Below are 27,989 nucleotides of genomic sequence, written 5' to 3' on the forward strand. Positions count from 1 at the left end.
TTTTAACTTACCATCTCATTGAATGTTGGATTCCTAGTTTTTCGTGAAATTTTGGTTTTCCGTTTGGATGTTTTATGGGTATCTGGAAGTAGGTATGTTTTGACATATGGATTTGGGTCAGCTCCATCCTCAGTAACCTATAAAGAAAAGCATTTCCTTAACAGTAATGCTTCCTACCAAGGTATAGGTTTTCTCTACAATCATCATTATTTATAATCACTCACAAGATCTTTGATGTGCATCACCATGATAAAAAGAGTACCATTTCGGTAAGAGACAGATAATTTCACTGCTCCTCCAATTTGGCCTGGAGTAGGACTGAATGGACCTGCATCTGAAAATATAAATATGTTTATCTTGCTTACAGTGGTACAAACTATGGCATTAAAAAAATTTTTTTTAAATATTTGAGGGGATCCCTGGGTGGCTCAGCGGTTTAGCAACTGCCTTCGGCCCAGGGTGTGATCCTGGAGTCCCGGGATCGAGTCCCACATTGGGCTCCTTGCACAGAGCCTGCCTCTCCCTTTGTCTCCCTGTCTCTGTGTGTCTCTCATGAATAAATAAATAAATCTTTAAAAAATAAAAAAAATATTATTTGAGAGAGTGTGAGACACAAGCAGGGGGAGGGGCAGAGGAAGAAGGAGAAGCAGACTCCCCAGTGAGCAGGGAGCCTGATGTGGGGCTCAATCCCAGGACCCTGAGATGATGACTTGAGCTGAAGGCAGACAATTAACCAACTGAGCCATTCAAGTGCCCCCTCTAAAAAATTTTGCTTGAATTCCAAGATCATATGTGGGGAAAGAACAAGGTAAATAACCTAGTAGGCCACTGATTTATTGTTTTTTTTTTTTTTTTTAATATTTTATTTATTCATGAGAGACATAGAGAGAGAGAGAGAGGCAGAGACACAGGCAGAGGGATAAGCATGCTCCATGCAAGGAGCCCCACATGGGACTCGATCTTGGGACTCCAGGATCACACCCTGGCCGAAGGCAGGTGCTAAACCGCTGAGCCACCCAGGCATCCCTGATTTATGGTTCTTTAAAAATCACATTCTATTAGGAAAATTATATTTATCCAGAAATTGAGGGGCTTAAAAGGAATACCCTCCTCTCATTCTCACTGGAATATAGCCAGTAACTCCACTGTCAGTCTATCACATTCAATGAGAAATTATATACTTGCAAGTCATAGGGAAGCCATGAATTATTAATTAAAAAAAAAAAAAGATAATCATACCTGCGGACCTAGCTAGTCCTTCAGCTTTTTCATCACGAAGTAAAGGGTGGAAAAAAGTACAAACAAGATCACACTAAGATAGAAGAGAAAAAAAAAATTAAAATATCATGTATCACAAAAAATAGTATGTTCTTTTTTCAATTAGGACAGTTACCTCTGCTACATCTGTTGAAGCACTCATCAAATTCTGTAAATAACTGTTTAACTCAATTTTCCTTTTGGCTGCTACATCTTTTATGTGTGTTCTGCCGAGAACCATCCTATTAGGAAAGCTACAAAAGAAAACACAAACAAATGGGATTTAAATTATTTCACCTGAAAATATTTATAGAATTAAGCACAATATTTATTTAGAAATACATTATGTTTAAAAAAATATGTGCTTAAATTCAAAGTGGAATTTTAATCCAGAAAGTAAATGTTTGTAATTTCTTCTCAAAGTACTGGAGATAAAACAGTTCAAGTACCTGTTAGCCTTTTATAAATCTTGGTACAAAAGAGATACTGTTTTGCTATTTTGCTACTTATTACTTATTTTCTACTATTTTTTCTAAAGATTACTCCATTCACAAATATTTTATACGTAGTGTATCCTCCAAAATAATCATTACTCTACTGTTATTAGTCCTATACACCATGTCGATACCCTGTCCACAAATGACATAGGGCCCAAATCAAGGTAAACTTAACCTGCTTATTTTGCTGGCAATGAAAAATGAGACTGATGTGCAAATAAACTCTGATGCCCACTTTGTTGACTCTACTCCTGAGATCTAGTCTGAATATATGAGCAACTTGACATAGGAAATCTATTGGTCATTAACTACATTAAAACTGGAGGGTTTTGAAAGGGTAACAGATACAAAACTAAGTCCTAAGATTGTGACCAACAGTCTCAATGCCTCAGCTTATTATTTTTTAGAGGAGTGGCCATAATTATTTCTGCAGTGATTTAAAATATGACTTTTCTAAAACCGAGATCCCAAATTATTTATCTGTGGTTTTTTTTTTTAAGATTTATTTATTTATTTATGATAGACATAGAGAGAGAGAGGCAGAGACACATGAGGAGGGAGAAGCAGGCTCCATGCTGGGAGCCTGACGCGGGACTCGATCCTGGGACTCCAGGATTGTGCCCTGGGCCAAAGGCAGGCGCTAAACCGCTGAGCCACCCAGGGATCCCCATTATCTCATGTTACTTACTATGATAGAGACAAGAAATTAAAAGCTTCAGCTAAGTTTCTTGATCTCATTGTAAAGATAGTTAAAGTAATGATTTGACTAACCTGATATGATTTAAAAAAAAAAAAAAGCATAATTGAAATAGAAAGCTAGAAAATCCCCTATTCTATTCATTTATTATTTATTTATTTATTTATTTATTTATTCATTCATTCATTCATTCATTCATTCATTTATTTTATACTGAAGTCTTTTTTTTTTTTTTTTAAATGATAGTCACACAGAGAGAGAGAGAGAGAGAGAGGCAGAGACGCAGGCAGAGGGAGAAGCAGGCTCCATGCACCGGAAGCCCGACGTGGGATTCGATCCCGGGTCTCCAGGATCGCGCCCTCGGCCAAAGGCAGGCGCTAAACCGCTGCACCACCCAGGGATTCCTTTTTTTTTTTTTTTTTAAAGATTTTATTTATTTAATCATGAGAGACAGAAAGAGAGAGACAGAGACACAGGCAGAGGGAGAAGCAGACTCCATGCAGAGAGCCTGACGTGGGACTCAATCCCGGGTCTCCAGGATCACACCCTGGGCTGCGGGCGGCGCTAAACCGCTGCGCCACCGTGGCTACCTGAAAATCCCCTATTTTAATTAAGTTTAGGATCTTGATCATTTATTCACTGTTTATTCATCCAACAAAGCCTTCTTCCTTGTCTAGGTATCAGGCCCTTGTGATACAAAGGAAAATCAGTCACACATGGCCCATTGTAACTTAGTAAATGTTTACACAAAGCTTTTGACCTATACTTGGTAAGAAATTATCTCCCGGGAAAAAATGGGAACATACCCTGGTAACTTCCAAAGTGGAAAAATAATACTGAGCTTATTGTGAAGTTCCTGAAATTCATCAAAAGTCCGGAACACAAATGATGGCTCAAGCTGTCCTTCCCTCAAAATTCGGACTACATAAATCTGAAAAGAAATCACATCCCAAACACATTAGATTTAAAAACAAAAAAAAAAATCACCTTTCCTAACAGAAAATTTATAGCTTGACCATTCTATGTGTAGTCCAAGTGCTTTTAACTTCATAATATATATGTCACTGAGAGGAAACAGCAAACATAAGTCAATGTATTTATAGCACATCTAACTATATCTAAAAGGATATTAATCACTGTAAAGATATAAAAACTTTATATCTTTATATATGGATACAAAACTAAAAAGTGAAAGTCTTCTATTTCCAGGTTTAAATATAATAAATGTATCCTGAAATGTATAAATTTATAAATGTATAAATTTAGTACATTTCCGATGAACATATTACTAAGTTCACTTAAGAGAGTAAGTGAGAAAGGAAAAATTTATGGTAGCAGGAGGATGAGGGAAAACTTGTCTTACTGCATATTTAAATTATTATAAAGTCACAGTACTTTACAAAGTAAAATACTGTTGTAGAAAAAAGTCATATTTATCTACATAAGACCAAAAATAAATTCAAAGATATATATAAATTTAGTATATTTAAAATATACCAGCATTATAATACCTATATTATAATGTTATATACTATTATAAATCATTGGGGGAAAGAATGGAATACTCAATAAAATACTAAATAAACTTACAAAAATTTACTAACAACAGAATAGGTGAAAATTAAAATAATAAAAAGTTGCTTTCTAAAATATCAATTTGTCTAAAATTTAAAGACTGTGCTGCAAAGTATTTCCCCCAAAAAAATATTAGCACAAGTATGAAAAACATAATGCTACCCTATGAGGGGTGGTGTGAAATACTAAACATCTTGTTTTTGTTCAAAGATGAACTTTATATATGTATGTGTGTTTAATAATATTTCATTCCTAGAAAGTGGAATGAGAACTGAAGACTTTATGCACTTTTACATAGGCTGAATGTTACAATGAGCAAGCTTTACCTTTAAGAACAAATTGAAGGAAAGAGAAAAAGCAAAATAGCACTACCCTTTAAGTCTTGTCTCTGAAAGGAAGATTATCATTTGTCTCCCATGGTTTGGGAGCAAATTTACCAAGAAGTAAATACCAAAAAACAATTAGGGATTCCTCAAATATTTATTTATTTTTGGACCATCCATGGAGGAAAGAAGTCTGAAAACAACAAATGTTTGGAAATTTAGCAAAGTCAGTGAGGGAACCAGGAAAAGACAACAGTAATGCATGCATTAGTCTCTACAAATACTAAAACCAAACTTACATAATGTTTATCTGGATTGTATTTCTTATGGTAAGTGAAAACAGAGACTTCCTTGATTCGACCATCTTGTCTAAACGAGTATGTTTTGGGTGAAAATGAAAGAATGGGCTCATCATTGGAAGGAAGACCAGAAAAACGCAACTGAGCAAGATTGTGAATGAAGAAGTTAAACTTTGTGGCAATGCTTCCCAAACTTGATTCAATAAGCCTACAAAATAATCAGAAAAATATGTTAATAGTAAATGTTCATGAGAAAACATGTTCAGTTCTTTGGATATAATAAAGGATGAAAAATATTTTCATTCTTTTTGTTAAAATTTTTTAAGATTTTATTTTTAATTTCTACACCCAACGTGGGGTTCAAACTTATAACCCTGAAATCAAGAGTTGCATGCTCCATCAACTGAGCCAGCCAGGCACCTCTTTTCTTTTTTATCTATCTATCTATCTATCTATCTATCTATCTATCTATCTATCTATCTATCTATCTATCCTATCAAAATATATACACCTTCTTTTAAAGTAAGCTCTAGGCCCTTGGGGCTCCTGGATGGCTCAGTTGGTTAAGTGTAAGACTCTTGATTTCCATTCAGGTTATGATCTCAGGGTTGTGAGATCAAGCCCCATGTTGAGCTCCGAGCTGGGCATGGAGCCTGCTTAAGATTCTCTCTCTCTCCTTCTCCGTCTGCCTCATCCATCCATCCATCCATCCATCCATCCATCCATCTATCCATCCATATATACATACATACATAAAGCTCTAGGCTTGGAGCTCAACATGGAGCTTGAACTCATAACCCAAAGATCAAGAGTCACATGCTCTACTAACTGGGCCAGTCAGGTGCCCTAATTTTTTTAAGATTTTATTTATTTATTTGTTTATGAGAGATGGGGGGGCGGGGGGGGGGGGAGGTAAAGACACAGGCAGAGGGAGAAGCAGGCTCCATGGAGGGAGCCCGATGTGGGACTTGATCCCAGGACTCCAGGATCACGCCCTGGGCTGAAGACAGGTGCTCAACCGCTGAGCCACCCAGGGATCCTCCCCAATTTTGATTCCTTTTAAGTATTAAGCAGATTCTCACTTTGCCAAGGATTTCTTTTATTCTTCAGGGGAAAAAAAAAAAGATATTCCATCAGAACAAAACATTTTACCACAAGAAAGTCTCCATTTCATCCCATTCCTCTGTCTCCAAGAAATGATGGTGTATTTCTTGAGCTCTGTGGGATCCAACACTAACCAAAAAACTATTAGGGATAGAGGATGATTGGTAGAATGCCAAAAGTGCCAAAAAAGATGATCGTTATTTAATTCCTTTTAATAAACAGGGATGGTGACGCTAAACAGGTATAAAAAGAAGTATTGAAAGTAGTCCAAATAAAATCTCTTCTATCAAATAGTAGATTCTGGTATCAGATTCCTTCTTCAGATAATCATAATTTCCTTCAGTTGAAAAAAGAGGTTTTGAAAGGATAGGGAATTTGGTGAGGATAAATCTGGAAAGCAGGCTTGGATAAAACATTTTAGGCATGCAAAGGAAACAAGAAGTCTCAGAAACAGGATAAAGAAATCCAGAAAGAGGAAAGAGATTCAAAAGAAAAGGCAAGAACCTTTGTGCTCTTTGTGAACCTTACACAAAGGTTCTTGCCCTGCTATGGACTGAATATTTGTATCCTCCAAAATTCATACGTTGAGCCCGAACCCCATAGGATCTTTATGGAGTCAGTAATCAAGATTAGATGAGGTCATAAGGGTAAAACTCTGATCCAATAGGATCAGTGTTCTTATGAGAAGAAGAAAGCCTAAGCTTTCTTGCTCTTTATCTCCTTCCTTCATATGAGGAAACAAGAAGGCAAATGTCTGTAAGCTAGAGTCCTCACCAGGAAGTGAATCAGCTGGCACCTTGATCTTGGACTTCCCCACCTCTAGAACTAAAAGTGTCTATTGTTTAGGCCATGTCATCTATGGTATTTTGTTATGGCAGCTCAAGCAGACTAATACATGCCTGCTTTATAGTTTTGCCCAGAGGAGCCAATGAATCTCTTTTGAAAAACAATACAAAATCCATCAATACCTAAATTATCAGGATTAGTTTAGAAGGCTACACAAAAGTCAGCTTCCTTCAATTCAATTCAGCCCAGACTCTTGAGACTAGGGGAGTCCAGTACGATTTTCTATCTCTTTCCCACTAAGAGGAAGAAGGCAAGAGAAAAAAGAGAGAAAAGAACATGAGCTCATGGGTCCCTCCTTGTTGTGTGGCATGATAATAAGGTGGTACCTCTAGATAGTGATCAACCTGGTCACTAAACTTTTAGAACATATTTGCCAGGAAGATCTGCTTATAAAGCAAGTATGACAAGTTCAAATGCTAATAATTAGTATATTTGTTTTAAGTACTATGTTCATATAGTAACAATTTACTATAGCAGTGTCCCAGAGTTCAAGGTTTTAGATATTTATGGTATCAATGAAAATTGTTATGGCAAAATCCTGAAAAGTACTATACTTATTAGCACAGATATTATTTTAGAAAAAAAAAAAAAAAAACACCACCTTATACTTGGCACTATAGAACATGTGTTTTGCAGAAATAGTTCATAAAGATGTTTATAATTGAAGTTATATACTGAATACAACTTGAGCTATTTCAAGAGAAATAAATTTATTTTTAAAAGTGTTGTTGCAAATCCTTTACATTTATTCAGTACATATAAACTCTGACATAAAATATACTTTTGATAAAGCTACTATTTGCTAATACTGTCAATTATTTCCTGAAAATCAGATTTTTGATATATACCATTAGTTTAAACTAAGGAAAACAAGCCAAAGCTCAGCGCCTTCTCTAAAATACTTAAATATACCTTACCTAGTAAAGAAAATTGTAGCTTCTGCATCTGTAGTTTGGGGTTGAAGAGCATCTCTAACATATTTCAAGTCTTGAATACTTGTAAGTTCTGGTAACCCTGAAGGAATCATCTATAGAAAGGGAAAAAGAGTTTGGGAGTTAAACTTTTTAAAAAGTCTGTTCCCTACCTGTCCCTTAAAAGCTGGCCAAGTAATTACAACTAAAGCAAACAAAATAATCACAGTTTTGAGGAGTTTGTATTTGTGTTCTAGGGACCTAAGTGATTCAGTTATAAATGAGAAAAACTGAGGTCAAGGAAGTCAATTGTTAGAAGTCTCAAAGCCAGTTTATTGAATAAAAGCTGTGAAATCCAGACCTTTAGTCCTGTTTTTATGTCAAGTTTAGTCACAATAATCATAGTGGAGGTTTACTTTTAACTTATTCCACATCCAGAAAAGTACAGAAACCTGAACACAATCAAATTATTATAATTATTTTTTAAAGGTTTTATTTATTTATTCAGGAGACACAGGCTGAGGGAGAAGCTGGCTCCCTGCAGGGAACTCGATTGCGGGCAGAACATGAACCCTAGACCCCAGGATCACGCCCTGAGCTGAAGGCAGACTCTCAACTGCTGAGCCATCTAGGCGTCCCTGAACACATCCAAATTATGTGGATGTGTATATATTAACAAAATATGTTCTAGCATCCCAGATCACTCTCTCAGGATCCTTTTCAGTTACTTTTACTTCTCAACCCCAAGGCAGATGTGACTTATTTTTTGTATTTTAGATAAACGGTGTCTGGCGTATTTTACATAGCAGCTATTTTTGAATATTTTGGTAATATTTCTGACATTTGAAACTACAGTAAATTTTATTCCAAAATATCCTTCTTTAGATATTGAAAGACAGAGCATTAATGTAAATTAATTAAAGGCTTGTAAAAACACAGTTACCAGTGAAAGGAGGTTAAGAAAGAGGTTTGTTTGCTTTCTTATTAAGTTGTAGGCCTGACAGCAGAGGTCCACAAACAACTGGAAACGAATGGTAGGCTTTTCACCCCCATTAATGACATATGCCATATCCGAGGTCAGCACAAAAGGAGCCCGATCCCTATTTTAAAAAAAAGTACACAACACAAAGTATTATTTACAGAAGATATTCAAACAGTGCTGTTATCACATGGTTACTGAACTAAGCTGTCTAAGCCATAGCAATTTCCAACTGGGAAATTTAGTATCGGGCAGGCTTGAATCTGCATTAAAACTTATAAATTTGCATTTTCAGGAAAGCCATCATTTAATCAATCTCACTATTTAGATAAAATATATTTACAAATTTTTTTCCAAGATGGTATTTATACATCTATACACTCAAGTAGAGATCAAACAGTAGTTATGCAGAGAAAAATTTTGTACTCATTGCCATTATACCAATGGGAAAATTTCTAATAGGTACCATTAGCTGGATAAAATATACCTTAATTCATTTCAACAGAGGTTACTACCCACACACATTACCTGTTCTTATCTACCAAATGGTAGTCATCTCTTAGGGTCTTTTTTTATCCCTAGTCATGCTTAATGGGAGCTATAAGGCAATGAACAAGAGGAAAAGAGACAAGATCTGGGACATTAATTTGTTAAAAAAAAAGGCTTTCTTTTAAAATAAATTGTGTACACTAATTAAAATCAATGTTATGCCTAAATCTGTCAAAGAAAGGTTCATCAATATACACATAACATTCTGATCCTATCAAAATAAAGACATTTTTAGCATGTTTGAAATGACTGAACTCAAAATCAATGACCTCTTGAAATAATCTGAATTAAGCAAACCAGAGTTTCAGCTTTCTTGGGAAGAAAAAAATGGACAGAGGAGGGATGCTAAGCTTGTAAAAAGCTGACATTAAAATCGTCAAAAACTTAACCATTATGTGGTAAAGGAGGTCAATTTCTTTTTCAAGTAAAAATTATTGTGGAAACTCTTCCAGATATACACACACATGATAGATGGATAGATACAGATAATCTTATTAATACCTTTTGGAAAGTGATTCCGTGTGGAAATCTGCTTCAGAATTACTTGAAGTACTTCTTTTTGTGTTTTAGAAGTAAGCTCCATGGCAAAGTGGGGCTTGAACTCACAATCCTGAGATCAAGAGTTGCATGCCCTACTGATTGAGCTAGCCAGGTGCCCCCGGGGTACTTCAGTTAAAAAAAAAAAAAAAAAAAAAGTGCCTCTCCTCTCTAGCAACAACAGTAACAATATTAGTACCTTTTGAAGCTACCAAACATCTGTGCATGGCCCAAAAACTTTCCAAAGTCAATGTGAAACATGTGTCCTGTGCTTCGAAGCATTATATTATCATTGTGTCGATCACAGATGCCTAGAACATACGTGGCTACACAGCATCCAGCACAAGAATAAATAAAATTTTCAGACGCCTATAATAAAGATATAAAATTATTTTAGGAAAAAAATTAGTTTCAAAGGAGGCAGGTTATAAAGATTAAAGTAATTCATCACCCTTTGAAGACACTATTGTAATCCAGTTTTCAAAGGCTTATAAACTAGACTATTGTAACAAAAGCCAGTCTTTTGTATTTAAAAAATAAAAACATCTTTCTAAGGGTGGTTCCTGCCCCATCTCGCTAGCTTTTGTCTTCTAACAGGCAGAGATCCTGCTGTTCCCTACTTAGGGTACCTGCTGCTTTTCAACATCTTTTAAGAATCATCTTGGTGGAACTCTACTCCTCACAGACTCTGCTCTTTAGTACAAGTGGTCCCATGGTGACAAAGATTTTTTTTTACTTATAGGGAGGGTATGTATGAAGAAAGTCAGCTTATATCTTTAAACATACAATAATTAATGTGTTTTGTTGACTCTTTATGTGTCGTTTGCAAGTTTCTCAAAGCTAGAGATCTTCTTTCACTTTAGTCTTGCCTGCCCTGGGGATTAAATTACTAACATAGTATCATATAGACGGAAACAGCAAGACTTATATAATGAATATTTTTATCTAAAGCATGTGCATTTAGTTTATTTTCAAGATACTACATTTCTGAATGGAGCAGTCATATGGCTCTGCATGTCCATGTGGTTATTTCATAACTCCCCAGAAATCATTACTAATGATTAGAGCATACGTTTACACAGCACTTAACACAAACCAGGCACTACATTACTCTTTCTATACACACACACACACACACACACTTTATGACATAGATATTATTATGATTGTCATTTTATGTTTGAGGGAAACTGAAACATAGAAGTTCTTTGCCCAGGATCACACAATTGTTAAGTGGCAGACCCAAGATTCACCCCCAAGCAATGGGACTCCTCTATGTTACTCTCTTTCTTAGTGAAGGACATTAAGAGTCAAAAGCACAAAAGGCACTCAATCTATGATATTCAACAATTATTTTGTGACAAACCACTTTCCCAGAACCACAAAAGAGCCAACATGACCTTAAACAAGTATTGGCTTCTTGCTTTACCCCCACACCACAAGGAAGAAAAGGGAGTGATCTTAAATAGTTTAAAAGATCAACAAAGGACAAAATTCTTCTACCTTTTTAGGTCAACAGATAGCATTTGTATGTATCTATAAATGTGATACATTAATGACTTGACATAAAATGAGCAGGCAAATGATATTAAAACTGAGATCTCTTTACAGTGCTATTTTAAAAGTGTTCTTGTAAAAAAAAACTGTTCTTAAGTATTTCTTAGGCCACTTTCAGATCATTAGAGGCCTTACATCCTAAGAGATTTCTTTTTTTTTTTGTATATTTTTTTTATTAAAGTTCGATTTGCCAACATATAGCATAAGAGATTTCTCTTTTCCTTTTTCTTCCTATTTTCTTTTCCTTAAGTAAGCTCTACTCTCCTCCCCCTCACATGGGGCTCAAATTCACAATCCCAAGGTCATGGGGCACCTGACTGGCTCAGTTGGTTAAGCATCTAACTCTTGTTTTTGTCTTAGGTCATGATCTCATGGGTGGTATAGGTCATGATCTCATGGGTGGTGGGTGGGATGGAGCCCTGCATTGAGCTTCGTGCTCAGTGGGGAGTATGCTTGAAGATTCTCTCTCTGCCCCTTCCCTCACATGCACTCTCTCTCTAAAATAAGTAAATCTTAAAAAAATAAAAAGAGTCACACATAACCAACTGAGCCACCCAGGTATCCCAAAATTTCCCTTTCCTATCATAGAATTCAAAAGTATGCCAAAACAAAAAAATGGACACCTCTAATAGTAACAGCTACTAACCACAGAATTTACTCTGTGTCGGGTTTTCTAATATGAACTCCTCTAATTCTCACGATAACCTTATGGCACTATTATGTTTTACAGCGATATTATGTACTACAATACCATAATGTATACTATTTTATATTATAGGTCACTGAGGCACAAAAGAGGTTAATAATTTGCCCAAAGCTCAATAGCTGCTGACTTGGAACCTAAGTTCATGCTCTGTCTGGCTCATAATCTTTTCAACTCCACACAATGCACCACTCTCACCCATTTCCATAACTTTTTCCAAGATCTTTGTGAAATATTCTGGGTCATAAAAATACCTGTTTTGCTGGCCTCTAAATTCATGTTTGGAATATTTGAGGGGTAGTTTAGCATTGGTTTCACTCAGATTCCTGTCATTAAATGCACTGTTTAGATAGATAGATAGATAGATAGATAGATAGATAGATAGACAGACAGACAGACAGAATTTTTATTTTATTTTATTTACTTACTTTAGTTAGAGAAAGACAGTTTTCACAACTTAGGTTACATGGCTAGTCACCAGAGTTGGAAAGTGAAAGCACTTATGACTTAGGTAATACATTTTTGACAAAGTTATCTAGAATAAGGAGACTTGCTAATCACCTTTTCATATTCTTCTTCAGAAGGATTGTATTTCCTCAACCACTCTGCAAGTGGTTTATCTTTAAAGGATCCAGTCACACCATATTCCACTTGGATTTTCCTGAGGGTATCCGAAGCAGGAACTAGCTCCACCATACCTTTAACAACAAAACATTAAGCTATGCGAAAATATCTCCCTAGAAGTTAAGCCCTTAAAAAAATTTATACTTTTCAACCTTTGACATAAGACACCATTTAGGAATTATTTTTAAAAAACCAAGTCTGGCAGCCCATGCTAGAAAATTTGAGCAATCAAAATTATTTATTTTCAGAAGTACCCAAAATCTAACAGCTGAATTTGACTTTGAGGTTCCATAGTCTGTACAACCATGTGCTATACACCCCCAAAGAATAACAATTTTAATTACAAACTAGATGATGCTTAGTCAACAAACTTACTCTGATCATGTATTTGGGCAATTATGGAGTGTTTCAAAGTACACTAAGCTCTTTCAAACGGAAGAACGAATTAAGACTGTCCTTGTAATATGTGTATATCGAAAGTATGTGTTTTGTAAACGCCTGGCTGTGCAAATCATTTTTTATTTTCCCTATTTTTTTTTTAAAGATTTTATTCATTTATTCATGAGAGACTCACAGAGAGAGAGGGAGGCAGAGAGAGAAGCAGAGTGAGAAGCAGGCTCCAAGCAGGAAGCCCGATGTGGGACTCCATCCCGGGACTCCAGGATCACACCCTGAGTCAAAGGCAGATGCTCAACTGCTGAGCCACCCAGGCGACCCTATTTTCCCTACTTTTAAAACAAGTATCAAACAAATAAATTATGGGACATCTATATAAGAATATAATGAATTAGGGATACCTGGGTGGCTCAGCGGTTTAGCGCCTGCCCTTGGTCCAGGGCGTGATCCTGGAGTCCTGGGATCGAGTCTCACATTGGGCTTCCTGCATGGAACCTGCTTCTCCCTCTGCCTGTATCTCTGCCATTCTCTCTCTCTCTCTGTCTCTCATGAATAAACAAATAAATAAAATCTTTAAAAAAAAAGAATATAATGAATTAGATCTTTATGTGCTAATGCTCAAATTTATGTTTTAAATATGAAATCCATATGGAAAACTGTCCTTTTGTGTTTAAAAGAAAGACTAGGGTGCCTGGGTGGCTCAATAAGTTAAGTGTCTGCCTTTGGCTCAGGTCATGATCTTGGGGTCCTGGGATCGAGCCCTGAGCCTGGATCCTCGATCAATGGGAGTCTGCTTCTCCCTCTCCCTCTACCCCTTGCCCCACCCTCCCCAGCCCCCTTTCATAGTCGCTCTCTCTCTCACTCAAATAAATAAAATCTTTTAAAAAAAAGACTATTATATAATATTAGAATATACACAAAACATTCCCAGAAGGCTATGTGATTTAGTTATATTTTGGAAGTAGGAGGCCTTAGATTAAAAATGAAGGTGTGGGAGAAACAAAGATTTATACTTGTCTTTTTTTCTTTTTTAAAAAAGATTTTATTTATTTATTTGACAGAGAGAGCACAAATGCAGGAGAGCAGGAGAGGGAGAAGCAGGTTCCCCGCTGAGCAGGAAGCCTGATGTGGGGCTCAATCCCAGGATCCCAGGACCATGACCTGAGCTGAAGGAGACAATCAACCAACTAAGCCACCCAGGTGCCCCTAAGATTTTTACCTATCAATTTATTCTATTACATGCTACATTTACTATGCACATATATTATTTCTATAATTAAAAAAATATTTTTATGTACTTTCAAAATCAAGGAGATGCACTGGTGTTAAAATAAAAGATATGGACATAGAGATCTGCTTCAGACAAAAGACTAGAAGAAACAAAGCTGGTCAAAGCCTTTGGGCCACCCCAAAAGAAAGTACACAGAGCTAGGTAGTAATTCTAGTAGTTTGGTCACACAATGAACAATGAATTCATTTGGATCTTTTATGTTGTTTTGGCTGCATCATCTAGTTTATAGTTCTCAGTGATATCCTTCTTCAATGAGTACTGGTACCTTGATTCTATGACTATATTTAATCAAATTTCTAATATACATACAAATTTCTAGGTTTTTTTTTATTTTATTTATGATAGTCACACACAGAGAGAGAGAGAGGGGGGCAGAGACAGAGGCAGAGGGAGAAGCAGGCTCCATGCACCGGGAGCCCGACGTGGGATTAGATCCTGGGTCTCCAGGATTGAGCCCTGGGCCAAAGGCAGGCGCCAAACTGCTGCGCCACCCAGGGATCCCAATTTCTAATTTTATAATCAAATATACATATGTACAAATTATTAGTTGCTAAAACAGTGGAGCAAAGTTCATAAAATATACAATGTCCTACTAGATATTTAAGATATGGTCTGTGCCTTGAGGGAACTTAAAATCAATCCGGGGGATGATATACCAGTAAATGTCTGGTGAATATTTAAAGACAATTGTTGAGTCTGAAAAAGTGAGGGATTACTAGAAACACTGAAATGCTAGTTAAAAACTTAACATAGGATATGGATATGATTTCATTTGAAAAATAAGGATACTTGTGAGATAACACAAATGAAAAACTTAGGCCAGGGCAAGACACAAAGCAAGCATTCAACCATTAGTTAGAAACAACATAAAAAACAAGAGAAGGGATGCCTGAGTGGCTCAGTCAGTTAACTGACTCTTACTTGGTTTTATCTCACATCATGATCTCGCAGTACATTGGGCTCTGGGCTCAGTGCAGAGTCTGCTTCAGATTCTCTCTCCCTCTGCCTCTCCAATAAATAAAATCTTAAACAGGGATCCCTGTTCAGGATCTGAAGCCACAATATTCATCATCACAAAGAAAGATTTGACTTAATTATATGATAGTCTATAAACTGAACTGGAACCGATGGGTAGAAGACACTAGGAGTCAGTTCCAATTCACCAGAATACAAGAAAAAACTCTACAACCATCAGAGCTATGTAAGATAGGACAGACTACCTTTCCTTTAGCACAGGCATTGAGGCATGAAGTGAATGCCAAATATTGGAAGGATGATTAGGTAATTTTTTTTAAAAAAACATTTTTTAAATATTTTATTTATTCATGAGCAACACAGAGAGAGAGACAGAGAGAGGCAGAGACACAGGCAGAGGGAGAAGCAGGCTCCATGCAGGTAGCCCGACATGGGGCTCGATCCCGGGTCTCCAGGATCACGCCCCGGGCTGCAGGCAGTGCCAAACCGCTGCGCCACCGGGGCTGCCCTGATTAGGTAATTTTAGGTAATTAGGTAATTTTTCAGATGACTTTCTAGTATCTAATTAGAATCTGAAAGCATTTCTCATTTCCACCAACTATAACTTTAAAACCATACAGCACTGTCTTCTTAATTCTCTTAGAGCTTTTAGCTTATTAAAGCATTTTCAAATTACTTCATATGTCTTTAATTGCTTCCCTCTAAATATAAACACTACTGTTATTAACATTTTGTAGATGGTAGATCAACTACAAACATTTGTTGAATAAAGTAATGATAAAGGTTACAATTTATTGAGCACCTAATACATACCATATACTGGGATATTTTACATTCATTACCTCTAATTATCACAATATTTCCGGATGTACTGCTTTTATTATTCACACTAAACATATGTGGTAAGGAAGAAAATTTGATAAAACAGTAAGATGAGCCTGTGCTAAAGTAGAAAAAAAATTTTAAACCATTATTTTATATTGCAGAAATAAAAGCAAAGTTGGTTTAACTTAGACATGGCCTTAATTTTAAATCAAAAGCTAAAGACCATAAAGTCCTCATTCAGTCAATTAATGGGCACCTCTGGTTACTGCAAAGCATTTATTAGGGCTACTCAATGAGTTATTTAATTGTGAATAAATCAATAAAGTCACACTAAATTAAAGTAAGAAACAACTGAGATGACAGTGTACCAGCATCAGGACTCACTCAGGAGAGGTATACTCTGAGCTAAGTTCACAGAAAAGAAATAATAAGACACCAAGACAGAACTGACAGACTTACCTCGATCTCTGCCAGTAGAGAGGCATTTGAAAATTACCATCCTCAGATCTAGTCCTTCTTTAAGCCAGATCTTGTCCATAATCTTTATCATCTGTAAAGCTAACATATCTTGCCGAAGATCTTCACCAACCTTGAAATTAAGGAAACAAAATGGAACCTGTACCTTTCCAAAATATTTACTACATTACATATTGTAAAAGGCAGGGGGCGGGGGAAATGGAAAAGAGTGAAGAGTAAGATGAAACACAAGTGCCTTTTATTTTTCTGTAGCATTCCAGAGGAAATGATTTAACTTATTCATGTCTCAGTTTCTTGAACTATATGCTTTTTAAAAGGTTAGATTTAATGGTTTGTGAATCATATTCTATTTTTCAAAGGGGCAAAATGGAGGATCTTTGTCATGATCAAAATATTCCATACCTTGACTATATTGATGCCAATACACTGATTATGATGTTGTTTGCTAGTTTTGCAAGATGTTACATTGAGGGAAACTGGGTAAAGGATACCCAGGATCTCTGTTTAATTTCTTGCAACAGACTATGAATCTACAATTATATCAAACTAAAAATTTACTTAAAAAATTAAAAAAAAAATTTTTTTAAGATTTTATTTATTTATTCATGACACACACACACACAGAGAGAGAGAGAGAGAGAGAGAGAGAGAGAAGCACAGACAAAGGCAGAGGGAGAAGCAGGATCCATGCAAGGAGCCTGATGCGGGACTTGATCCTGGGACTCCGGGATCACGCCCTGGGCCAAAGGCAGGCGCTAAACCGCTGAGCCACCCAGGGATCCCAAAAAATAAAAATTAAAAAGTTAGTCCTCCCAAAATAAATTAATTCTAACTGGAATCATATGTAGTTTTCATTTTATTTTTTTAAATTGGATAAAATAACTTTAAAACTCACAATGATGAGTACATTTTTTGAGATTAGTCAAGAAAATTACCCAAAGAATTAGGGGAGATTAGCCTTAACAAATATTAAAACTTAACATATATAAAATTTCTATATTCGGGATGCCTTGGTAACTAAGCAGTTGAGCGTCTGCCTTCAGCTCAGGGCGTGATGCCGGGGTTCTGGGATTGAGTCTCATATCAGGCATCCTGCGAGGAGCCTGCTTCTCCCACTGCCTATGCCTCTGCCTTTTTTCTGTGTCTCTCATGAATAAATCCTTTAAAAAAATAAATAAAATAAAATTTCTGTATTCAAGCAGATGGTACTGCTATAGGAAAAGGCAAATACATTAGTAAAATAAAGTCCTAAACCAGATTTGAATTATGAGAACTTTATATATATATATACACACACATATAAATATGTTCATAAAGATAGCTTCTCTTGAGCCGTCTTTTATATACATATATATGTGAACCTCCACTAATTGAACTCATTGAATTAACTAAAACTCTCCATTCTTTCTTCAAAATACACAAATCATGACACCACACACAGAACTTTGGTAATAGATTACTCTGTAGTACTCCATGCCTGCTGCTTCCCACAGGTAAGTTCTATGTTTCCAAAAAACCAGTGCCATTGCCCATGGTTTTGCTATGTCACACTGCACAACTCTAGGGGGTACCATTCACATCATAATCTATATGAAAGGCACACTGCCTGCAGTTATGATATGCGTAATCAGCATGGCCATATGTAGTAGCCCTAGCCCAGAAATGCATTTGTTCCAATATCTGTTTGGCAATAATTTATGTCAGCAATAATTTTCCACATAATTATTGAATTTAATTAAATATTAAATAAAATTATATTTGCAATTTGAGAAAAGAATTTTTTAAAAAAGATTTTATTTATTTATTCATGAGAGACACACAGAGAGGGGCAGAGACATAGGAAGAAGGAGAAGCAGGCTCCCTGCAAGGAGCCTGATGTGGGACTCAATCCCGGACCCTGGGATCACGCCCTGAGACACCCAGGTGTCCCGAAAGAAAGAATTTTTGAATTACCCTTTAAAAGCAAAGTAATCTTGGGATGACTGGGTGGCTCAGTCAGTGAAGTGTCTGCCTTCAGCTCAGGTCATAATCCCAGGAATCGAGCCCCACATTGGGCTCCCTGCTCAGCAGAGAGTCCACTTGTCCCTCATCCTCTGTCTCTCCCTCTACCTCCACATCCCACTCATGCTCTCTCCATACCTTCTCTTCCTCAAATAAATAAAATCTTAAAAAATAAATAAAAAGAAAGTAACCTTATTTTGCTCACCTTAAACATGACATTAATTTCTTCCCCCATTGGATCAGCATTCACCATTGTTACTTTTAGGGGCACAGCATTAGAACTGAAGAAGGAACAGGACTACAAATACAACATGTTATGCATTAGAAAGATAATATTGGAATAAAAATGGCTTTAAGACTTTTCTGTCCTAAGTATTTCTTCTATCACTTGTTCATCTGAATTATGGCAAATGAAATAACATGTGTGAACTGCTTTTTAGATCATCTAGCAGATAAAAGATATTTAAAAATACTTTTTGAAACTTAAACATAGCATGAGTAAAATATCATCTATTACTCTCTAGACAGAAGCAAATCCTTAAAAACTTGAGACAAAAATTATTAAAAGTTTGAGCTTTAAAAGTGTTACTATAATTCCTCGTCACAGCACAAAACTTCGTATAATCTTACCTTTCCTCTAAAGGAGTATGATCTAGGATGAGATCTCTACTTATAAGAGTACTTTATGATACTCTTATAATTAATAATTAGCCATGCAATAACATAGTGACACTAAATTTTAAAATTTCATTAGCAAAGATCTTATTTTAAAGTGAAACTAGTTCAAAAAACTAATTTCAGACAGACCAATAAAGGGAAACAACAAACAAATCCAAGGAGAAAATGTGACGGCCCCGGCCCCTGCCAATGACCCATAACTCAGGTACCCACTGTTAAATTTCAGTGAAGAGTAGCCATATGTCAACTTCAAAAGAGATCAAACCTGAGACTCCTTTATGGATACTTGTATCCTACCCTTTAAAAACCACGAACACTAATGCATGAATTAATTGGTTGCTTTATCTGAATTCATTAAGAGAAAATCCACTATGTATAACTACTGGCCCAGTTTGAAGTATAATTACTCAGTGCTGATGATTATTCAACTCTTTTTTGATGCTCTAGAAAGTGTTATAAACCTATAAAGAATCTCTCCGGGATCCCTGGGTGGTGCAACGGTTTGGCGCCTGCCTTTGGCCCAGGCGCGATCCTGGAGACCCGGGATCGAATCCCACATCGGGCTCCCTGCATGGAGCCTGCTTCTCCCTCTGCCTATGTCTCTGCCTCTCTCTCTCTCTGTGACTATCATGAATAAATAAAATCTTAAAAAAAAAAAAAAAAAAAAAGAATCTCTCCAGTTGTTCGCATAGGAGAAAAGAAAATGCTATCTGTGCCTGGAATCACAACATAAGCCACCAAGGTAGCTATTATAACCATGGTAAAAAATAATTTATTTTGAGACACCAAATAACTTTATATTGCTTTCTCTTTCAGAAACTATGATTAAGTAAAAATATACTGAGGTAAATATGGATCTTACACAGACATCCATAAATACTTATAACCAACCTATGCAGATGTTATCCTCATCTGCCGTAGGTGTATCAGCTCATCTCCTTTCTTCCTACAAATTTTTCCTACAAATTATTTTGAAATGTAATATGAATTTATTAGTATTTTATATGTCACCTTAATATTTAATTCTTTTGCAACAAGACTTGGATTGAGAGGAAGACGGCATTTATTTCTCAGAAAAAACGACTGTACTCGTTCCATACTTCTTTGGAGGACGACCTAGGAAAAGAGAGTGATACTGTGGGTACATAATGAAAACGAAGACCTGTTTTTAAGACAAAAAAATTATGATGTGGACCAACGCAATTTTTAAAATGTAACAAATTTTTTAAATAAAATAAAAACAAGTTGTTGCTAAACAGTTAATTTTTACTATAAAAATAGAATTAGAATGGGCAAAGGCTTACACACATGGGAGGGTGAGTGCATATGGCCTACTTAACATATTTAAAACTCTCTAATAGTCAAATAAAAAAACAAAACTCTCTAATAGTCAAATAAATAGAAATTAAACAGAAAGGAGATGCAATTTTTCATCTAACAGATTAAAAATTAAAGGTAACACCCAGTCCTAGCAACAGGGCAGGAAAAAATACTTTCATAACCTATTGGTGGAGAAAAAGATATAACTAAAAATACATACAGTTCTTGACTCAGCTATTTCACCTATACGAATATCCTATGAGGAAATACTAGCAAAGGGGCCAAAACTTATACACTATAGTTCACTGTAGGACTGGAAAAAAAAAACTGTCTAAACAACCTACACGGAGGTAATGGTTCACAATTTATTCTACAATACGTGGTAATATTATGTACCCATTAAGAAATACCATGGACTTTCTTCAGAGAGTTAGAACAAATTATTTTAAGATTTGTGTGGAATCAGAAAAGACCCCGAATAGCCAGGGGAATTTTAAAAAAGAAAACCATATCTGGGGGTATCACAATGCCAGATTTCCGGTTGTACTACAAAGCTGTGGTCATCAAGACAGTGTGGTACTGGCACAAAAACAGACACATAGATCAATGGAACAGAATAGAGAACCCAGAAGTGGACCCTGAACTTTATGGTCAACTAATACTCGATAAAGGAGGAAAGACTATCCATTGGAAGAAAGACAGTCTCTTCAATAAATGGTGCTGGGAAAATTGGACATCCACATGCAGAAGAATGAAACTAGACCACTCTCTTTCACCATACACAAAGATAAACTCAAAATGGATGAAAGATCTAATTGTGAGACAAGATTCCATCAAAATCCTAGAGAAGAACACAGGCAACACCCTTTTTGAACTCGGCCACAGTAACTTCTTGCAAGATACATCCACGAAGGCAAAAGAAACAAAAGCAAAAATGAACTATTGGGACTTCATCAAGATAAGAAGCTTTTGCACAGCAAAGGATACAGTCAACAAAACTAAAAGACAACCTACAGAATGGGAGAAGATATTTGCAAATGACCTATCAGATAAAGGGCTAGTTTCCAAGATCTATAAAGAACTTCTTAAACTCAACACCAAAGAAATAAACAATGCAATCATGAAATGGGCAAAAGACATGAAGAGAAATCTCACAGAGGAAGACATAGACATGGCCAACAAGCACATGAGAAAATGCTCCACATCACTTGCCACCAGGGAAATACAAATCAAAACCACAATGAGATACCACCTCACACCAGTGAGAATGGGGAAAATTAACAAAGCAGGAAACCACAAATGTTGGAGAGGATGCGGAAAAAAGGGAACCCTCCTGCACTGTTGGTGGGAATGTGAACGGGTGCAGCCACTCTGGAAAACTGTGTGGAGGTTCCTCAAAGAGTTAAAAATAGACCTGCCCTACGACCCAGCAATTGCACTGTTGGGGATTTACCCCAAAGATACAGATGCAATGAAATGCTGGGATACCTGCACCCCGATGTTTATAGCAGCAATGTCCACAATAGCCAAACTGTGGAAGGAGCCTCAGTGTCCATCGAAAGATGAATGGATAAAGAAGATGTGGTTTATGTATATAATGGAATATTACTCAGCTATTAGAAATGACAAATACCCACCATTTGCTTCAACGTGGATGGAACTGGAGGGTCTTATGCTGAGTGAAGGAAGTCAGTCGGAGAAGGACAAACATTATATGTTCTCATTCATTTGGGGAATATAAATAATAGTGAAAGGGAATATAAGGGAAGGGAGAAGAAATGTGTGGGAAATATCAGAAAGGGAGACAGAACGTAAAGACTGCTAACTCTGGGAAACGAACTAGGGGTGGTAGAAGGGGAGGAGGGCGGGGGGTGGGAGTGAATGGGTGATGGACACTGGCGGTTATTCTGTATGCTGGTAAATTGAACACCAATAAAAAAATAAATTAAAATGCCAAAAAAAAAAAAAGAAATATGGAGTGTAATTGTATGTCTTGATACAAATTCTCTAAGATGAAGTAAAAATTTTATATATAAAAAAATATAAATATAAATAAAATTGCTGAAAGAAATTAAAGATCTAGATGAAAAGACACCATGTCCAATGAATTAGAAGACTTAATATTATTAAGATTGCAGTATTTTCCAAATTTATCTACAGGTTCAATGCAATTTCTTTTTTTTTTTAAGATCTTATTTACTTATTTATTTATTTGTTTGTTTGTTTGACAGAGAGAGAGAGAGAGAGAGAGAGAGAGAGTGTGGGAGCGCACAAGCAGGGAGAGCGGCAGAGGGAGAGAGAGAAGCAGGATCCCCACTGAGCAGGGAGCCCAACTCGGGGCTTGATCCTAGTACCTGAGTCATCCCTGCCCTGAGCCATCCCACCCAGGCACCCCACAGACTCAACATAATTCTTTTTTTTTTTTTAAACATAATTCTTATCAAAGTTCCAACTTCCTTTTTGCAGAAATGTGTAAGATGGTCCTAAAACTCACACGAAATTGCAAAGGACTTTTGAATAGCCCAAAAAAACCTCTTGAAAAAGAACAAAGTTGGAGAACTCATACTTTGATTTCAAAACTTAATACAAAACTACAATAATGAAAACAATATGGCTTACCTAATCTTATAAATCAATGGAAGAGAATTCAAAGTCCAAAAATAAACCTACATGTCTATGATCAACTGATTTTCATCAAAGGTGCCAAGATCATTCATGGGAAAGAATAGTCTCTTCAAAAAATAGTGCTGAGATGTTTTGAAGATGCTGCTCAAAGGAAAAAGCAGTTCCGGTAAAGGAGGGGGAAAGTGTGGAGTTGCCTCTGGGAGTGACAGTTCTGACAAGAAGTCTCAGGGTTCCAAAAGTGGTGGCAGATACATTCTGTATGAAAAATATGGGAAAATCATGGAAGCTATGGAGAAGTTAAAGTATAGAATGAGATTAAATACAGTGGCTGCACATTATAGTGAAGATAAAGCCAGGCAAGGGGGTGACTTGGGTTGGAGGACCAGAGGTTCCACAGTGGGACCATTTCATGAAGCAGCATTTGCCTTGCCTGTAAGTGGGCTAGATAAGCCTTGTGTTTACAGATCCTCCAGTTAAGATAAATTTTGGCTACTTTATCATTATGAAGGGAGGAAATTGTATGAAAAACTGGCAAAACAACAAATGGTGCTAAGACAACTTTATAATCATATGTAAAAGAATGAAGCTGAATCCTTACCTCAAAGCATATTAAAAAAAATACTCAAAATGGATCAAAGACTTATATAAGAGCAAAACTATAAAACTCCTAAAAGAAAACATAGGTGTTTATCTTTGTGACCTTGGATTTGACAATAAATTCTTAGACATCAAATGCACAAGCAACAAAAGGAAAAATAAACTTCAAAAAATTAGTAATTTGTGCATCAAAGGACACTTGAGGAAATAAAAAGATAATTCAAAGAATGGGAGAAAATACAAATAGTATCTTTGATAAGGGTCTAATATTCCAAATATATAAAGAACAATTCAACAATAAAAAACCAATCAAAAAAACAAAAAACAAACAAAAAACCCAAAAAAACTTAGAAACTTCTCCAAAGAAAATATACAAAAGGCAGTAACAAAAACATAAAAATGTGTTCAAAATCATTAATCAGCAACACCTGGGTGGCTCAGTGGTTGAGTGTCTGCCTTTGGCTCAGGGACTGATCCTGGGGTCCTGGGATTGAGTCCCACATGAGGCTCCCAGTGTAGGGCCTGTTTTCCCTCTCTGTGCCTCTGATGAATAAATAAAATCTTTTAAAAAAATCATTACTCATTAGGGAAATGCAAGTCAAAACCACAATGAGATACTACTTCATACCCACTAAGATGACTATAATTTTTTTTTTAAGGTAGAAAAAAACAAATGCTGGTGAGGATGTGGAGAAGTTGGAATCCTCATACATTTCTAGTAGGAATATAAAATGATGAAGCTGCTTTAGATAATAATTTGGTGGTTCCTCAAAAAGTTAAACTTAGGCTTGCTTTATGACCTAGTAATTCCACTCCTAGGTAAAGTGAAAAGAGGTGTTCAAACAAAAATTTACACACAAATGTTTATAGCAGCATCATTCATAATAGCCAAATAGTGGAAACAAGCCAAAGGTCCATCAACGGATGAATGGATAAACAAACTGTGGTATTATCCACACAATGGAGCATTATTCAGCCATAAAAAGGAGTGACGTACTCATACATGTTAGAATATGGATGAACTTTGAAATTGTTAGGTAAAGTGAAAGAAACCAGATAGGGAGGCCACATATTGCATAATTCCATTTAAATGTCTAGAAGAGATACATCCACAGAATAGAAAGCAAATTAATGCTTACCAGGGCCTGAGAGAAGGAGGGAATAAGGAAAAGTTAGTGGGTACAGGCTTTCTTTTTGGTGTGATGAAAATGTTCTGGAATTAATGGTGGTGGCTGCATAATATTGTGAATATACTAAAAGACAATGAATTAAATAGGTGAATTTTATCTCAACAACAATATATATGTATGTGTGTGTCTATCTGCATTTCTACATATTTTTTTTAAATTCCAAACATTTGTATATATACTTAAGTGTAAATATGTATAAAGTCATATAAAAGACCAGAAAAGACATAAAGCAAACCATGAATAATAGATACATAACAGGGAGAAATGAAAACTGGAAAATTTTTAATTTTTAAATTAATCTAAAATTTTATTTTTTAAAGAGATTATTTATTTATTTAAGATTTTATTTCTTTATTCATGAGAGAGACAGAGAGAGAGAGGCGCAGAGACACAGGCAGAGGGAGAAGCTCCATACAAGGATCCTGATGTGGGACTCGATCCCGGGACTCCAGGATCAGGCCCTGGGTTGAAGGCAGTGGTAAACCGCTGAGCCACCCAGGCTGCCCCAAGATTTTATTTATTTATTTGACAGAGAGAGCAAGTACAAGCAGGGGGAGCAGTAGAGGGAAAGGGAGAAGCAGGCTCCCCTCTGAGCAGGTAGCCCGACTCAGGGCTCGATCCCAGGACCCTGGGATCAAGACCTGTGCCAAAGGCAGACCCTCAGCACTGAGGCACCCAGGTGCCCCAGTGGGGATCCTGGGATTGGAGTCCCACATCAGGCTCCTCACAGGGAACCTGCTCCTCCCTCTGCCTATGTTTCTGCCTCTTTCGCTGTATCTCTCATGAATAAATAAATCTTTAAAAGTGTAATTAAAATTTTTTTCTATAAATTTCCTTATTATTTAGATTTTTTTTTTTAAAAGATTGTATTTATTCATGAGAGACACTGAGAGAGAGAAAGGCAGAGACACAGGCAGAGGGAGAAGCAGGCTCCATGCAGGGAGCCTGACGTGGGACTTGATCCCAGGTCTCCAGGATCACACTGAGCCAAAGGCAGGCGTTAAACCACTGAGCCACCCAGGATCCCTTTTAAACGTTAGTATCAACTCATACTTGCATTACTTTTAAAGTTACAAAAAAAGTTAAAAAACAAAATAATAAAAAAGAAACTCAAGAGAACAATTGTGGCCAGAAAGGAATTCATAAGCACTGGAATTAAAATACCTTTAAGAAAAAAAAAAAATACCTTTAAGAGTTAGGTTGTAAAATCTTTTCCTATGGTTTGAAACAACCTTTGAATCCATCTGCTCAAAACAGCATAGTATGTATAGTTAGATTATATTGGATGTCTATTGATAAAGAATAACTCATCAGAACTATAGAGATCCTTTAACATCAAAATATTTATGTTTTTTCTTTTGGATACATACCTGTCTGGCTGATCCACTAGCCTGCCTTACTTTTTCTGCTACTCCTCCTAAAAGCTGTACAAGTTTTGTCTGCTTCAAAAGTTCTTCTCTGAGTCCTTTTCCTCCTACTGAGAGGAGAGCACCCAAAACATGTTCATATCGAGCACCAAACTGTGCATCATGCAGAGCATCCTTGAGGAGCCTAATACAGTAAAATATTTATGTCAGCCACTTCTGAGAACTGGATGAATGTCTCCTGAATTTCAACTTAGGTTCATTTTTTGGTATCCAGGAATTTAATGAAGCTATATAAAGCAAGTGAAAACTCATTCATTATTATGGAGCTCTAACATGGCAAATATCTTTGTAATAAAGAGTTTTGTTATTTTTGGTTTTATTTCTAAGGACATAAAAATCCAGCCTCTTTATAATAATGCCCTTAATAAAACATCTGGTATTGACAATAAGTAGCCTGAGCATACTATTTAGACTTCCAGAGCATATCGTCTCTATAAATACTAGGAATGGAAATAAATTAAAAAATTTAAATCTTACCAATATAAGTTGTGTGCAATGTGTATATTTCCTAATGCTCTGGACAGAAGGAAGTGCACTAATGAACTGTTCAAGTAAATTTCATATTTCAAAGCCTACACACGAAAGAAAATAAGAATTACAGTGGTCAAACCCATACTTCATTATTATGATAAAATTATCAATAGAGAAACTATATAAAGCAAAATGTAAGTTAACACTGATAAAAATGAAACAGAAGAGTTAATTTAGGCTAAATTAATGAAATCAAGCAGAAAAGTGTAGATTTTGGAATAATATTCATTAGTTATGTTTATGTAGCTAGCAAAGAAAAATCAAAGAAAAGCTCAAGTCCGGTTTGTTCTGAGAATCTAAAAATATGAGAATTAAAAATCCAGGTACACATATATGATATTCAAGTGGGGCAGCTAACAATAGTGGCAAAAAATTTATACTATATCCAAATATAATGTACCCTCAACATTTCCATAAAAATACTTTTAATCAAAACAAACAGAGGATCCTTTCTTTAGCAAGTTCCCTACCCATAAGAAATAGGTGCAGAGTAAGATGAAGGGGTAACAGTAAAAAACTCACCTGTACAAACTGTGGAAGAAGATCAGTTAGCTCATCATCACTTATAGCCTCAATCCAGGTCACAGCTATGGACCTCACTTCTTGATCAGCAAATCTAGAGAAGTACCACAAAAATCAAGATTTGATGGTGATTTCTTACTAGCGAAGTTATATTTCCTGAAAACACAATCTTAATTTTACCTAACAATGAATATTTAAATAGCTCTTTATTCAAAAGCAATGTGTTTCTTCTTTTTTTTTTTTTTCCAGGAAGAAAATCTTGCTATACTATACAAATTCAACTTCAGGACTGTTCAGAAACCTTGAGCTTATGAAAATTTTGACACACATCATAAAATAACAAATCATTCAAAATTTAGAATTTAATTCTCTCTTCTGGTTAGCTTTAGATGGTATGACATCTCTATTCTTTTTCTAATTTGTTTTTATTTACTTATTTATTTTTTAAGATTTATTTATTAATTTATTCATGATAGGGAGAGAGAGAGAGGCAGACACAGGCAGAGGGAGAAGCAGGCCCCATGCCAGGAGCCCGACGCGGAACTCGATCCTGGGACTCCAGGATCGCGCCCTGGGCCAAAGGCAGGTGCCAAACCGCTGAGCCACCCAGGGATCCCTCTAATTTGTTTTTAAAAGTAAACTCTACACCAACGTGGGGCTTAAACTCATGACATCC

At 36.2% G+C, this 27,989-nt stretch overlaps 2 protein-coding genes across 5 annotated transcripts in view; one reads left to right on the top strand and one right to left on the bottom strand.

Annotated features, from left to right (window-relative positions):
• PIK3C2A (phosphatidylinositol-4-phosphate 3-kinase catalytic subunit type 2 alpha) overlaps nucleotides 1–27,989 on the bottom strand; it is a 116,207-nt gene that overhangs the window by 4,960 nt on the left and 83,258 nt on the right. For all 4 annotated transcript variants that reach the window (XM_038569171.1, XM_038569168.1, XM_038569170.1 and 1 more), the window contains exons 17-32: nucleotides 27,314–27,407; nucleotides 26,738–26,832; nucleotides 26,204–26,384; nucleotides 20,113–20,217; nucleotides 18,629–18,721; nucleotides 16,405–16,534; nucleotides 12,396–12,532; nucleotides 9,774–9,943; nucleotides 8,453–8,609; nucleotides 7,516–7,625; nucleotides 4,649–4,856; nucleotides 3,258–3,382; nucleotides 1,394–1,511; nucleotides 1,240–1,312; nucleotides 225–334; nucleotides 12–137 (exon numbers count right to left, since the gene is read on the bottom strand). In XM_038569171.1, the coding sequence (XP_038425099.1) occupies nucleotides 12–137; nucleotides 225–334; nucleotides 1,240–1,312; nucleotides 1,394–1,511; nucleotides 3,258–3,382; nucleotides 4,649–4,856; nucleotides 7,516–7,625; nucleotides 8,453–8,609; nucleotides 9,774–9,943; nucleotides 12,396–12,532; nucleotides 16,405–16,534; nucleotides 18,629–18,721; nucleotides 20,113–20,217; nucleotides 26,204–26,384; nucleotides 26,738–26,832; nucleotides 27,314–27,407 (2,032 nt within the window). The remainder of the gene's footprint in view (nucleotides 1–11; nucleotides 138–224; nucleotides 335–1,239; nucleotides 1,313–1,393; nucleotides 1,512–3,257; nucleotides 3,383–4,648; nucleotides 4,857–7,515; nucleotides 7,626–8,452; nucleotides 8,610–9,773; nucleotides 9,944–12,395; nucleotides 12,533–16,404; nucleotides 16,535–18,628; nucleotides 18,722–20,112; nucleotides 20,218–26,203; nucleotides 26,385–26,737; nucleotides 26,833–27,313; nucleotides 27,408–27,989) is intronic.
• Nucleotides 23,185–23,523, top strand: LOC119865020 (peptidyl-prolyl cis-trans isomerase NIMA-interacting 4-like). The gene has a single exon (XM_038569174.1). It carries the CDS (start codon nucleotides 23,185–23,187, stop codon nucleotides 23,521–23,523), a length of 339 nt encoding a protein of 112 aa, XP_038425102.1.

This window comes from Canis lupus, chromosome 21, assembly GCF_011100685.1.
Source record: "Canis lupus familiaris isolate Mischka breed German Shepherd chromosome 21, alternate assembly UU_Cfam_GSD_1.0, whole genome shotgun sequence".
In the NCBI taxonomy this organism is placed as follows: domain Eukaryota; kingdom Metazoa; phylum Chordata; class Mammalia; order Carnivora; family Canidae; genus Canis; species Canis lupus.